This window comes from Myotis myotis, unplaced genomic scaffold, assembly GCF_014108235.1.
Source record: "Myotis myotis isolate mMyoMyo1 unplaced genomic scaffold, mMyoMyo1.p scaffold_m19_p_45, whole genome shotgun sequence".
Classification (NCBI taxonomy): Eukaryota; Metazoa; Chordata; class Mammalia; order Chiroptera; family Vespertilionidae; genus Myotis; species Myotis myotis.
In genome coordinates this window covers 30,718-44,330 of record NW_023416352.1, presented here as the reverse complement: position 1 = coordinate 44,330, position 13,613 = coordinate 30,718, and the positions used below count along the sequence as shown (strand labels likewise).

Sequence of the window (13,613 nt, the reverse complement as noted above, 5' to 3'; positions counted from 1 at the left end):
ATTTTTACTTATTTATTTTTTTAAATATATTTTATTGATTTTTTACAGAGAGGAAGGGAGAGAGATAGAGAGTTAGAAACATCGATGAGGTAGAAACATCGATCCGCTGCCTCCTGCACATCTCCTACTGGGGATGTGCCCGCAACCCAGGTACATGCCCTTGACCGGAATCGAACCTGGGACCCTTCAGTCCGCAGGCCGACGCTCTATCCACTGAGCCAAACCGGTTTCAGCTATTTTATTCTCTTTCACTTAGAAGTCTGGGACAGTGGTCCAGGGCTGATATGACGGTTCCATAACCAAGGGGCCCAGTTTCCTTCTCTCTTGTTGCTCCAGCATCTCAGCCCATAACCTTCATCTGTGGGCTGAAATGGCTGCTCCCGCTCCCACTGTCCGTATGCATTCCAGCCACAGGGACAGAGAGGAAGGGGAGCGCCTGCCCAGCCCATTGAGGGCATAGCCCGGGAGCTGCCCACATCGCTTTTGCTCACCTCCCCTTTGGCCAGAACTTGTCCTGTGGTCCTTCCTCACTTCAGCGGAGGCTCGGGAATCTAGTTTCTAGCGGAAGGCCGTGTCTGGGGAAAACTTGGAGGTCCCATCGTAAAAGAAAGGAAAGGAACCTGGGCGATGGGAGATCACTTGAAGTCTCTGATTCGGGTCCGCGTGTGGCACCCTGGGGATTTGGTTCCGATCGGCAGGACTTGCCGGGAACCTGAGTTGTTGCTGCCATTACCCTGGGGTGATACTTGGCCAGCAGTGGTGATCTGGGACCCCTTGTCTAAGAGATTCCAGGGTGACAGCCTCCTCCCCTCCACCCCACACTAGGATGCCAAGGATGGGCGCTTGTTCAATGAGCAGAACTTCTTCCTGCGGGCCGCCAAGCTTTCGCAAGGTACGCTGCAGGGAGTGGGCAAGCGGGCAAACCTGGAGGTACCAGCTTGGTCAGAACACCTGGCTTCTCCCTGAAGGTGTGGGGAGGGTGGGGCTTAAACAGAAGGCCCTGTCACCCCTCAGTCCTCAGACAACATGGGTGGAGGCCAGCTCATGCCAGATCTTGAGAGCCGAGTGTTAAAATTTCAAAATTAGTTTAAGCCAGTTGTTAAACATAGCCCTTATTTAAATTAATCACACCAACTAACAATACAATAACTTAGATTAAGAAGAAGGGTAATAAATACTCAAAACTCACCACTTCACAATTATTTGTCTACATTTCAGTAATCTACACCCTTGAGGTTGTTTATATCCTTGTACCTGGATGGTGAGACCAGTACATAACTGTGTGCTGCTACGAATCCCTTCCCATCTCCACGTTCTGTGACCGTGGTGGGAGTATTTACACCATAGAAATTGGCAAACAGTACAAACCAGGGCTCTTTTCCCCTGGACAGCCGGCCATTAAACTGTTATCAGCACTCTGCTGCCTCTGTACCGTCCAAAGGAGGTCCTGGAAGATGGGCTAACATCTAGTGGCACCATAGCCAGTTTAGACATTTTCTGATCTTATTAGCTATACGTGTGAATTCAGAAGTTCTCCTGTTCTTACTCCTCCCACTCACTCCAGATTTGTATATTCTTTCCCCCATGTTTACCCCTTGTCACCTGCAGACATAGATGACATTCAGGGGTCACCAGGCCCACTCTGTCAGCACCCCCATTGTCACCCACCCACAGAGGTGGCATCTCCCACCAGGAGACTCAGGGTCTGGCCTGGGCACAGGGACACTCTGCTTCTGGTCTGAGAATGGACTGTTGTCCCCAAGGGCCTGGGACCAGATGGCTCTAACCTCTCAGGTCCCTGCCTCCCATAGTGAACAAGTGGAAGAAGCGGTCCTCAACCCCCTTACTGGCCATCCCCACCTGTGTTGGTTTTGGCATTCACCAGGACAGGTACAGGTGAGTCGCCTAACTTGCCACCCGCCCACTGGCCCCTTCCTTTCTCTCCCTGTCATGCGCTGGGACGTGGCTGGGGCCCTGGAGCCATTGGCCAGTTAGTTGCTTCCTTCCTTTCTCCTGCTTTGAGCCAGGTGGATCCCCCACCAATCAGAACCCTTAATCGTGCCTGGGACCAGGACCTCGTGGCCACCCCGCACCCTTCCTCGGTGTCTTTTGTTCTGCTCGCTCCCGTCATCTCTCCACCTGGGATGTCGTGTCTTCCAGGTTCCTGGTGCTCCCCATGCTGGGGAGGAGCCTCCAGTCGGCGCTGGATGACAACCCGAAGCACACGATGCCCACGCAGTGCGTGTTCCAGGTGGCCTGCCGGCTGGTACGTACCCGGGGCGGCCGCTGCTGCTGGTGGTCAGGCTGTTCACTGACACGTTAGCCCGGCCGCCCTCTGCTGGACACTGAGGACGAGCACACTGACTGACAGGTGAAGCCCAGGCCGTTAGGACCGGAGGGATAAGCACCAGCACCAGGGCGTTTGGGGGGCTGTGGCCGTTGAGGAAGGGCCCCAGCCTCAAGGTGAGGGGTTCGTTTGGGCTTCCGGATGGAGGTCCTTTCTAAGCCAAGAGTGGGAAATAGCAAGGGGCCTGCGTAGAGTGGGAGTGGAGATGCGGGAAGATATTCCAGGCCAAGGGGACAGCTTGAGCAAAGGCTTGTGTGGGAGAGAGAGCATACGGCATTGGTTCATTCATTCATTCCTTCATCCACCCTTTCCTTAAATATTTATGAGGTCTCTGCTGGGTATGAGACACTGTCCCAGGGGCTGGGAGTACAGCAGGGAGTAGCACAGACATGTTTTTTTAGGTCTAGTCAGAGAGGATTGTATTAAAGAGTAGTACAAATTGTGACAAGTTCTCTGGATAGAAATGTCCCCCTGCTATGATGGCGAATAAGAGGACCCAATTTAAATTGGGGGAGGGATGAAAGTAGCACGGGAGGAACATACTAGGTGAGTTCCAGAGGTCTTTGTGCTCAGCCTGCAGTGTGACGTGTGGAGGGGGAAAGATAAGAGATTGGTGTGGAGAGGTTGGCAGTGACTGGATCACGCAGGACTTTGAATTACCAAGCTGAGGAGCTGGGACTCTGTCCTGAGGGCACTGGGGAGCCATGGGGGGAGTGGGAGCAAGGGAGGGGCAGGTCAGCTCTGGATGCAGAAGGACCCTGTGGGCCTTGTGGGGAGGGACTGGATGGGTGCTGGAGGCCAGGTGAGACAGGACGAGGCCTGAGGAGAGGGGCCAGGCTATGGGGATAGAGAGTCTGTAGGACAAGCAGAACTTGGTGGACAGCCTTGGAGTCAAGGGGGGATTGGGATGTCATCGTGATGTAAGAAACACCATGAGCCTGGAGCTCAGTGGAGACGTTGGAGTGAGAGATAAAAATAGCAATTGCTTAACTAAATGTATTTCTGCTTTCTAGGAGAAATGAGAAGAACTCTTTGATATACACGGGAATTGGGTTTGGGGTGTGTGTGTGTGTGTGTGTGTGTGTGTGTGTGTGTTTGCAGGAAACAATAAGTAACCATCTTCTCTCTCCTGAGTTTGCAATCAACTAAGAAACAGATACAAGAGATACATAGAAAACCAAACGTTAGCTTTAATGCTGAAATTTTTAAAGCCTAATTAGAAGACCTTTATAGGTGTGCTGTCAGAGTGGACTTCCTAATGCTTCCCCCAGAATCAGTCAGCTTAAACCTGCCCACAACCCCAGGCACAAGCAGGCCATAGCACGCGGGTCTCACAGAGGAGATTCATGCCCCGGGCTTTGCATCAGAGCCTCTGTGTTCGTAGTGCTACTCAGGGAGATCACTGTGCTCTTCTTCCCCCAGCTGGATGCCCTGGAGTTCCTCCATGAGAATGAGTACGTTCATGGAAATGTGACAGCTAAGAATATCTTTGTGAATCCACAGAACCCGAGCCAGGTAATAGCCAGGCCCTCCCCACCCTGGGGACTCTGTGGGCTCAAAACTTCCATTTATTTACAATGCTTATGGCAGACAAAGAATTGCTATCCATCATATATAAAGAGCTCACCTGAATAAATAAGAAGAGATGAGTCCTAGCTGGTTTGGCTTAGTGGATAGGGCGTCGGCCTGTGGACTAAAGGATCCCAGGTTCGATTCCGGTCAAGGGTACATGCCCGGGATGTGGGCCCCATCCCCAGTAGGGGGCGTGCAGGCGACAGCTGATCAGTGATTCTCTCTCATCACTGATGTTGCTCTCTCTCCCTCTCCTTCCTCTGAAATAAAAAAATACATATTTATAAAAAGGAGAAGAGATGAGCAACTTAGTAGAAAAGTGAATAATGGATAGGAAAAGCAGTTTATAGAAAAAAAACCACAATTTAGTTAAATGTATTTTTTAAATGTTCAATCTCCTTAAAAATCATAGAAATGGAAATTAGAATATACTACATTTTATCCTATCGTAGACAAAATTTTTAAAAAATGATAGTATCTACGGTGATAAAAGGATAAAAAGAAATAATCCTTTATATTTGTTGGAAGTATGAATTGGGCAACCTTTTTGGAAGGTCATCTGGATACAGCAGTCAACATTTTAAATGCATGTTTTTCTCTGCTGATTCCCTCATGCAGAGGCAGCCGGCTGAGCCGGCCTCGAGCTGCCTCACCGGGGAAAAGCACAGCAGGGATGAGCGGAAAGAATGTACCTATAGATGTGTACATACCACAGTGCTGTGCTTTTGTATGTAGCCATCATGTAAATACATGTGTGGATTTTATAATATACATATTACATATAAACCTATAAAGGCATATTTTTAGAAAAGCAGCACACCACTGCTTCTTATGAAAATAGTCAAAAAATAAATTGAATTTCTACAGAGGAAAAAAAAAAGCATATGTACTTTTGCCCCACCAGTTCCTCTTTTAGGAATATATCCTATCCATATATTCTTAGGACTCGTCAAAGATATGTGTACAAATATGCATGCTCCTGACAACACTGCTTATAATAGAAAAATATATACTCCCAGTTGGGTACTGGTCAAATAGTGTTTTAAAGTAAATTCTAATTATTTTTTTAAATGGTGGAAACTTAATTTAACATAGCTTAAGCAAAAGAAAGAAAGAAAGAAAGAAAGAAAGAAAGAAAGAAAGAAAGAAAGAGGAAGAAAGAAAAAAGAAGTTTAAGAAAGGGAGAGGTGCACCCTAGCTGGTTTGGCTCAGTGGATAGAGCGTCGGCCTGTGGACTAAAGGATCCCAGGTTCGATTCTGGTCAAGGGCACATGCCCGGGTTGCAGGCTCCATCCCTGGTTGGGGGCCCCTGGTTGGGGGCGTGCAGGAGGCAGCCGTTCAATGATTCTCTCTCATCATTGATGTTTCTATCTCTCTCTCCCTCTCCCTTCCTCTCTGAAATCAATTAAAAAATATTTTTTTAAAAAGGGAGAGGTGCCATATATTGGTCCAGGGAAAGGAAAAATTGAGGACGTCACTGGTTTCAGGCATGGCTGAATCTAGGCACGCAAGCCCTGTCCTAGGGAAACTGGCTTTGCTATCTCTGGGTTCTTCTTGTTTGTGCATTGGTCATTGTCAGGCAGATTCTTCCCTCATGATGGCAAAATCACCACCAGCAAATCAGGCTGAAATCCCCTCAGCTTGGCAACCCAGTGGAAGTAGATGAGGTGGGCCTCACTCCAGTTACGAAGGGTGGGAGAGAGGTGATCCCAGAGAAAAATCCTAGAACTGCCTTAGCGCTCTCCAGAGAAACGGAACCAACAGAATGCACAGAAGGAGACTCGCTACAAGGAGTTGGCTCACGCAGCCTCGGAGACGGAGAGTCTCACCATCTGCAGTTGGCGCTGAAGCCCAGGAGGCGCTGGTGGTGTCGTTCTCGTCCCAGCCCAAGGGCCTGGAAGCCGGGAGAGTCGACTGTGAGTTCCTGTCGGAAAAGCTGGCAGGCTCAGCCCCAAGAAGAGTCCGTGTTTCCCTCAAGTCCAAGGCCGGAGAAGACCAGGGCTCCAGCTCTCGCAGTGACGCAGGAAGAGTTCCCTCACTCAGCCTTTCTGTCCTGTTCAGGCCTGCAGCTGAGTGGGGTGAGGCCCGCCCACGTTGGGGAGAGCAGTCTGCTTTGCCCAGACTGTGATTTAAGCGTTAATCTTATCCAGCACACCCTCACAGACACACCCATTATAATGTTGGGCAAATATCTGAGCTCCCTGTGGCCCAGGGAGGTTGACACTTAAAATTAAACATCACCAACTGTGACCAGAAGGAAAGGACGTTGCTCGCTCTCTCGTGCTAAACCAGCAGTTGTCCACTGTCCAAAGGGCAGAATACAATGAGCCGTTAAACGCAGACGGGCTGGCTGTGGGCTGGCTGATCAGCACTTTACTTTTTGTTTTCAACTCAGTGAAGCCTCATGACAACCCTGCAAGGCAGAGACTGTCATTGTCTTCATTTTACAAATGGAGACATCAAAGCACAGGAAATTACATAACTTTCCCAGGCTGTGCAGCCACTCAGGGCCAAGCTGGCATCTGAATTATCTGTCTGGCCCCAGGGTTCATGCCCTGAACCACCGTGAACGTGCAAAAAGCTGGATATCCAACTAGAGGCATAGCGTGATCCCTCTGCGGAAAGCTAGGGCCCTGCCCCGTCCACGTGTTTACCAGTTACATGACGAAAACTGTCTGAGCCTTGGCCGGTGTTGCTCAGTGTTTGGAGCATTGGCCCACACACCAAAGGTTCACAGGTTCCATTCCCGGTCAAGGCCACATACCTGGCTTGCAGGTTCAATGCCCAGCCCCAGTCAGGGCACTTGCAGGAGGCAACCAATTGACATGTTTCTGTTTCTCTCTCTCTCTCTCTCTCTCTCTCTCTCTCTCTCTCTCTCTCTCTCCCTGCCCTGCCCTGCCCTTCCATTCTCTCTCTAAAAATCAATGGAAAAAAATATCCTCAGGTGAGGATTAACAAAAAGCAAACAAAACAAAAAAAATGATTTGAAACAATAAAAAACTGATTAGTGGTTACTTCTGGGCAGTGGGTTTAGGGGGCTGTGTTGCAACAGGGATAGTTGGTTGGGGTTCTTTTCACTTCACACTCCTTTGTCGGGCATGTGGCGGTTTCAGATTACACCCACGATTGAAATGTCTAATTCCAGAGTCCGCGCTCCCAACCTCCAAACTGTATGGCTTCTCCCCTCGCCCACACAGGTGACCCTGGCAGGCTATGCCTTTGCCTTCCGCTACTCCCCAGGCGGCGAGCACGTGGCCTACAAGGAAGGCAGCCGGAGCCCACACGAGGGGGACCTGGAGTTCATTAGCATGGACCTGCACAAGGGATGCGGTAAGCGGCCAGGGAAAGGGTTTAGGGCTGTGGAGACATGTTTTTCATACGAGAGCAGCTCTGGGTTTTCACAGCCACAGACAGCAGATGACCAGACACTGGGGTCAGTGGGCGGGAGGGGACATCTGTAATACTTTCAACAATAAAAATTTAAAAAAGAATGGTGTCCCCCAAGCATTAGGAAGTTGTGGGTAGTGGTTCAGCACCAAGGACAGGGGGCTTCTGGGCACGAGGAAGCCTGACAGTTCGCGAGGTTCCCATTCAGGATCTGGTGTGGACTTGGAACACGAGAGTTGCCCCAGAGTCCTCCAGGAGAGCTGCTGAGCAAGCAGTTGGCTATCTGTGTCTGAAACGCAGGACTGAACTGTGGGCAGAGACTCAGATGTCGACAGGATCTCAGGAGTTGTCAGCGGAAGCCCTGGGAGAGGAATGAGGTTACCCACGGGAAGTGTACAGAGTGAGCAGAGAGCCCAGGGCAGATTCCGTGAGGAGGTCTCAGCCCCTCTTTCCCGGATCCCGTGATACCGTGGCCATCGGTGGGCCAGCCTGCGTCCTCCCCCAGACGGGGCTCTGAGCTCACCCAGGAAGGCCTGGCACAGTCAGCTCTGTGTTTGTGGAGTGCTTACACGAATTGTCTAAATCGTGACATTAGGCTGCGTAAGAAAAATAAAACCCAATGGTCTTCACTCCCCTACTGAGGCGGTGTTCAGTGTCCACCCTCCTGGGCTCCCTCATGCCCTGTTGTGTGTCTTCTGTAGCTCAGGCCATCCCACGATATAGCCACCGCCCCCACTAGACTGAAGGACTGGCACCCAACCAAACTCTCGTCTTGAATTTGAGAAATTGGATGGGGCCTGGCGCACGGGGCTCTGTGGGCTCATTGAATGCATGGGTGCATGAACCAAAGAGAGTAGATGGGGAGGGAGCTAGTGAGTGCGGGATGAAGGGATGGTGAGAGCGCGAATGAGAGTAACAGGCTCAATAACGTGAGTAGGAGAACGAAGAGTGGATGAACAGACGGAGCCGCTATGTTTGGGTGGTTGGGTGTGTGAGTACATGGTTGAGTCAGTGAGAGGGAGAAAGGAAAGGGGTGGACGTGGAGTGAGTGGAGCATCCAGCCTGAGCTGCCTCCTCTTTCCCTCCCTCCCCAGGGCCCTCCCGCCGCAGCGACCTCCAGGCCCTGGGCTACTGTTTGCTGAAGTGGCTCTACGGAAACCTGCCGTGGACAAAATCCCTTCCCAACATCGAGGATGTCATGAAGCTGAAACAGAGGTGAGTCTGGGGTCAGCAGAGTCCAGCACGGGCCCAGCACCCCTGCAGCTGGGGCAGACGCTCCGAACCCAATGAACAGATTAGGGGAGGCACCGTCCAGCAGAGCCAAGGCCCTGCCGTCTGTCCCCGCAGTCAGAGCGTGGGTTTTGGAGCCACGCTGCCTGGGTCAGACTCCGGCCACACCATGGCGAGCCTCAGTGTCCTCAGTGAGATGGGGTCCTGTTGGCACCCACTGCAGGGGGCTGTGGAAGGATTCGGGGGAGTCAGGCACACAGCACTCAGCAGAGCCTGGCCTGTGGAAAATGTCACCGTCACCCGGACACCATGACTCATTCATTCCTTCCCAGCCATGTGGGCTGCCTGAGCAGTTAGGTCTGGGCCCTGCCTCAGCATCAGATAACACCAGCCACCCATGTTCATTTTTTAAAATTAATCTTTATTGTTGAAAGTATTACAGATGTCCCCTTTCTCCCCTCCACTGACTTCTTCTACCCCCCTCCCACCCTCTCCCCAGGCCTTTACCGCACTATTGTCTGTCCATGGGTTATACATATACTAGAGGCCCGGTTCACGAATCCGTGCAGGGGTAGGGTCCACCGGCCTGCCCCGATGGGGGGTCCGGCCAATTGGGGATGGGGCCAGCCAGGGGGAGGGACCATGGGCGGTTGGCCAGCTGGCCCCACCCCCTGGTCAAACTCCCAGTCGAACTCCTGGTTGAGGGGACAATTCGCATATTAGGCTTTTATTATATAGGATGCATATAAGTTCTTTGGTTAATCTCTCTGCGCCCCCTCCCTCCCTCTGAAGTACATCAATCTGTTTCATGCTTCAATGTCTCTGGATCTATTGTTTGTCTTCACACTTTCCCTCCTCCCCTCAGCATACAAAACCACCAGATCCTGCTAGTTCCGTTTTTTTTAAAGACATTCAGTACCAAGGACAGTGCCCTGTTTGGCTGCAAAAGGAAGTGCTGGGGTATGAGGTTCAGCACCAAAGACAGAGGCACCTGTTTGCAAAGGAAAGTAGGAACGTGCTGCGTGTGGGGTTCAGCACCACGGACAGGCCATCTGGGCTCAGGGAAGTGAGCAAAGGGGGCTGTGGTCCTCAGCACCAAGGACAGTCAGCGGACAGCTGGACACAGGAAGTGCTGCAGGTACAGAGGCTGGGACTCAAAACCTGGTATAGACTTGGGGGCTGAGTTGCCCAGGAATCATCCAGGAGGGGTCATCCAGGAGACGTTGGCTGTCGATGTCTGCAGTGCAGAAATGAAGTCTGAACGGAGGCCCAGACCTCAGGTATCTCGGGAATTGTCAGCAGAAGCCCTGCGACAGGTGCTGAGCGGGAAGCGGGAAAACTCCCCAGTGAGCAGCACTGGGTCCGTGGTGCTTCTCAGTTCTCGGTGTGCTGTGCCGCCGGTTCATCGTGAGCCTCTCGTTTCACTTTGCCGTTTTATGTCCCCCATCTTCCTCCTCTCAGCCATGGACACCCCTCAAACATGCTTAACACACGTTCTGCTGAAACGCCTGCTTAAATGTATTTGTGCCCTTAACCTTGCACGGTGATCGTGGTACTGTGTGTGTTTGACTCGCATAAATGGTATTCTCTAAATCTCGTCTGTTTCTGGCTTTTTTCACTCAGTACTGTGTCCTTCAACTTTAGTCTCATCATGACATGTGCGTTGAGTTCACTGAAAGTTTGTATAGACATGTCTGCGTCCTTGAACAGTGTCTGATGAGAGTATTTTGTTTGCAGAAGCCGTACTCGGCTCTAAATGTCATTGTTTCTTGCTCTCTTCCCCTCGCTGCTGTAGGTTGTAACTTTCAGCGACATTGCTAGTTCACCACCTCTGAGTACTTCTACGTTTGTCTGCTTAAATGTATCTGTGTCCCTGAAATATATTCACGGTGTTGTTGGGTGTGTGTTTGTCATCAATGGTCCCGAGCCCTGAATCTCATCCTCCTTCAGGTTCCAGCTTCACCGTCACTCCCCAGGGAGCCCTTCCCTTCCCCCCTCAGGTCTCCTGCTTGTGCACGCCCAGAGGGAGGGACGTGCCCCGGTCACACTGGCCTGCTCGTAAAGGCCTGTTGAAGGCTAACGTGTACCATGCCCTTGTCTGCACCAGGCACTGTGCCCGGTGCGTCTCTGCGTCGTCATCAGGACAGGTCTGAAGTAAGTGCAGCTGAGACACAGGGAGCTTAGGCAACCAGCCAGGTCACACAGCCTCCAGGCAGAGGCGCTAGACTCACACCCAGAGAAGACCCTTTCCCCCCAAAGCCAGTGTCTCTCCCGAGTGTGCGGGCTCATCTTGGGTGGACTGGTGGTGTTTGCACACGGCCTTCCTCCCCTGCGCACATGAGCACCTGCTACGCTCCAGGCTCCATTCTAGGCCCCGGGCACAGGATGATAAGGCACACACCCCTGGCCCTGGGAACTCACACCTGTTGGCGGGAGAGACGGTGAAGAGATAAAGAGTGAAACACAGAGGTCCGACTGGGGGGTGGTCAGGTCAGAGCCTGGGGGCCCCAGTGGGGCCGTCAGGGAGTGGGCATGTGCCGCTCTTTTAGATTTGACGGCCCCGGCGGGTCTCATGGCAAAGGCGACAGGTCAGTCCCTCCCAGAAGGGCGGTGAGGCAAGGAGCTCTCACTGTGGTGCTGACAGGCCCTGACGTCTCTGCGGAAGGGAGGAGGGGGAGACGGCGGGGAGAGGCCTTCACTCCCAGGCTTCCACTCGCAACCTCTGCAGAGCCTGGGCCACTGCCTGCTCCCTGGGGATTCATTGTCACACTTGTTTTCTAGTTTCTCCTTGTTGAAGGGAAGCCAGGTGAAAACGAGTCAGAGTGAGTAACACAGGCAGCGGGCGTCCTGCCTGGGGGCTAAGCGCTCAGTGAGACCGAAGTTCGCGACCTGCCCCTTTACCTCTCTGTGGTGTTACTCAGGGACAAGGAGACCCCAAAACACGGTGGCTGAGATGAGGTGGACGTTGGCTTCCCTCTGGCTAAAAGTCCTAAGGGGAGAACAAGGCGGTGGGTGCCTCAGCCCCTCAGCCCACATCCTCTGGGCACTGGCTCTGTGGCCATGGTCTCCCATTACTTTTATTTTTTAAATATATTTTTTTTTATTGATTTCAGAGAGGAAGGTAGAGGGAGAGAGAGAGAGAGAGAGAGAGAGAGAAACATCAGTGATGAGAGAGAATCATTGATCGGCTGCCCATGCATGCCCCACACTGGGGATCCAGCCCGGGCATGTGCCCTTGACCGACATCAATCCCGGGACCCTCTGTCTGCAGGCCGACGCTCTATCCGCTGAGCCACACTGGCCAGGGCTCCCATTACTTTAAAGGGCGGGACCAGAAATGATACGTGACTCTTGGCCACCCTGTGCTGCAATGGGCTGGGGAAGGGTCTCTGCCTGTGGCGGCTGACCCTTGGGATTCTGCCTTCAAAGAGGGGAGATGACATGGGGGCAGGGAGCAGGCCCTCCGCGGGGCCATCGTGAGTCAAATGTCCGCGAGGGCAGGGGCCACATCCGCTGTCTTCACCGCCCTGCTGTTCACAGCGCAGTGCTTGGCCTGTGTGAGCGCTCACGCAAGAGTTGTGGAATGCATACGTGAGCCTTCATCCCCAGGCCTGGGCTTCTGTGTAGACACACAGGTCAGGCAGACGTGCCCCCGCCCTGCAGGGGTTCCCGTGCTGGAGGGGACGCTCGGGCAGGAAGCAGACTCTGCATGTGATGTGGCGGCAGCCCCCAGGGCATTGTGGGAGCAGAGGGAGGCACGTGACCTGGCCTTGGGCCGGGAGGAGCCTGTACCCAAAAGGTACCTGACTCCGTCTGCAGAGAGCAGAGCTGTTTCCCAGGCAGGCAGGGGGAACGGGGTCTCCAGGCAAACAGGGTGGCACATACCTGCCTTCTTCATTCACCCATTCATTCAAGACCCTGTTTTCCCAGGGCATCTGTGTGCCAGCCCCGGGGCTGGGAATGCTGGGAATCAGCCGGGCGGACCTCCTGTCTTCAGCGAAACCACCTGCTGAGGCTGCCCTGAGCTGAATCCTCTCTCCCTCTGCTTCCCCTGACTCCTCAGAACAGTCATATCTCCCATTTTATGTCTCTCCCACCTTCCCCTTCACCAGAGATCATTGATGACTCAGTGCCTCGCTAAGAGGCTCTGCAGTCGCCACGTTGATGCAGAGTAAATGAAATAGGTCTCAGTAATAATTAGATCTTATCTTTTATTTATTCTCACCCAAGGACATATGTTGGGGGGGGGGTATTGATTTTAGAGAAAGGGTAAGGGAGAGAGAGAGAAACATCAATAGTTGCCTTCTGTACACACCCTGACTGAGGATCAAACCCACAACCTAGGCATGTGCCCTGACCGGGAATCGAACCTGAGACTCTTCGGTGTATGGGATGATGCTCCAACCACCTGAGCCACCTGGCCAGGGTGGTCCTAGTAATCATTTTCATATTGATGATCTCAATATGAACAACAGTTCATTCTAGAGCCCCAGGTCTCAACCACAGCCACAAAGGGAGGGCCAGGCATGAAAAGATGCTCCCTGGAGAGAGGTGGGCGGTAACATAGCTGTCATCCTGGACCCCGCAGTCACCGAAAGAACCACGAGGGGGCGATGTTGGCACGTGCAGGTTTCCTGGAACCCTCACTTCTCGAGGACTTCTTACTGGTGTGTGTGGCCTTTTCCCATTCATTCAACAAATATTGATTCATTTTCTTGTGCCTCCCAGTTCATGACAGAATGAATGACTAGAAGGGACAGTGTGACGCCCAAGGCTTTCGGTGCGTGAAGCTCCAGCTGGGAAAACACAGATAGGACTCAGGTTTGGTCCCTGCTCTTGAGGCTGCCAACCGGGCAGGAAAGCCCCAGGGACACTGACAGCAACAGCCTGTTGTGGGGAGGAGTGCTTTTCGGGCCATCGCTCACCGCCTCCTTCCTTCATTCACCACACATCCTGCGGCTGCGGGAGAAAGGGGTCAGACCCAGCCCTTCCTGTACACGTACCCTGCCAGCTGCTCTAGGGCATCCGTGGACCTGTGCAGAGGGTGCCCTGACATTCAGGAGGAATCAGCTTCCTC

General features: G+C 52.6%; 1 protein-coding gene across 4 annotated transcripts in view; it reads left to right on the top strand.

The window, feature by feature from the left end:
• The window catches only part of VRK3 (VRK serine/threonine kinase 3), a 37,913-nt gene that overhangs the window by 17,907 nt on the left and 6,393 nt on the right, over window positions 1-13,613 (top strand). For 3 of the 4 annotated variants that reach the window (XM_036307146.1, XM_036307148.1, XM_036307147.1), the window contains 6 exons: window positions 826-892; window positions 1,812-1,896; window positions 2,161-2,266; window positions 3,770-3,862; window positions 7,117-7,249; window positions 8,401-8,521. In XM_036307146.1, coding sequence (XP_036163039.1) covers window positions 826-892; window positions 1,812-1,896; window positions 2,161-2,266; window positions 3,770-3,862; window positions 7,117-7,249; window positions 8,401-8,521 — 605 coding nt within the window. Of the gene's footprint in view, window positions 1-825; window positions 893-1,811; window positions 1,897-2,160; window positions 2,267-3,769; window positions 3,863-7,116; window positions 7,250-8,400; window positions 8,522-9,401; window positions 10,429-13,613 lie in introns of those variants that run through there. The other variant, XM_036307149.1, reaches the window with a different exon arrangement.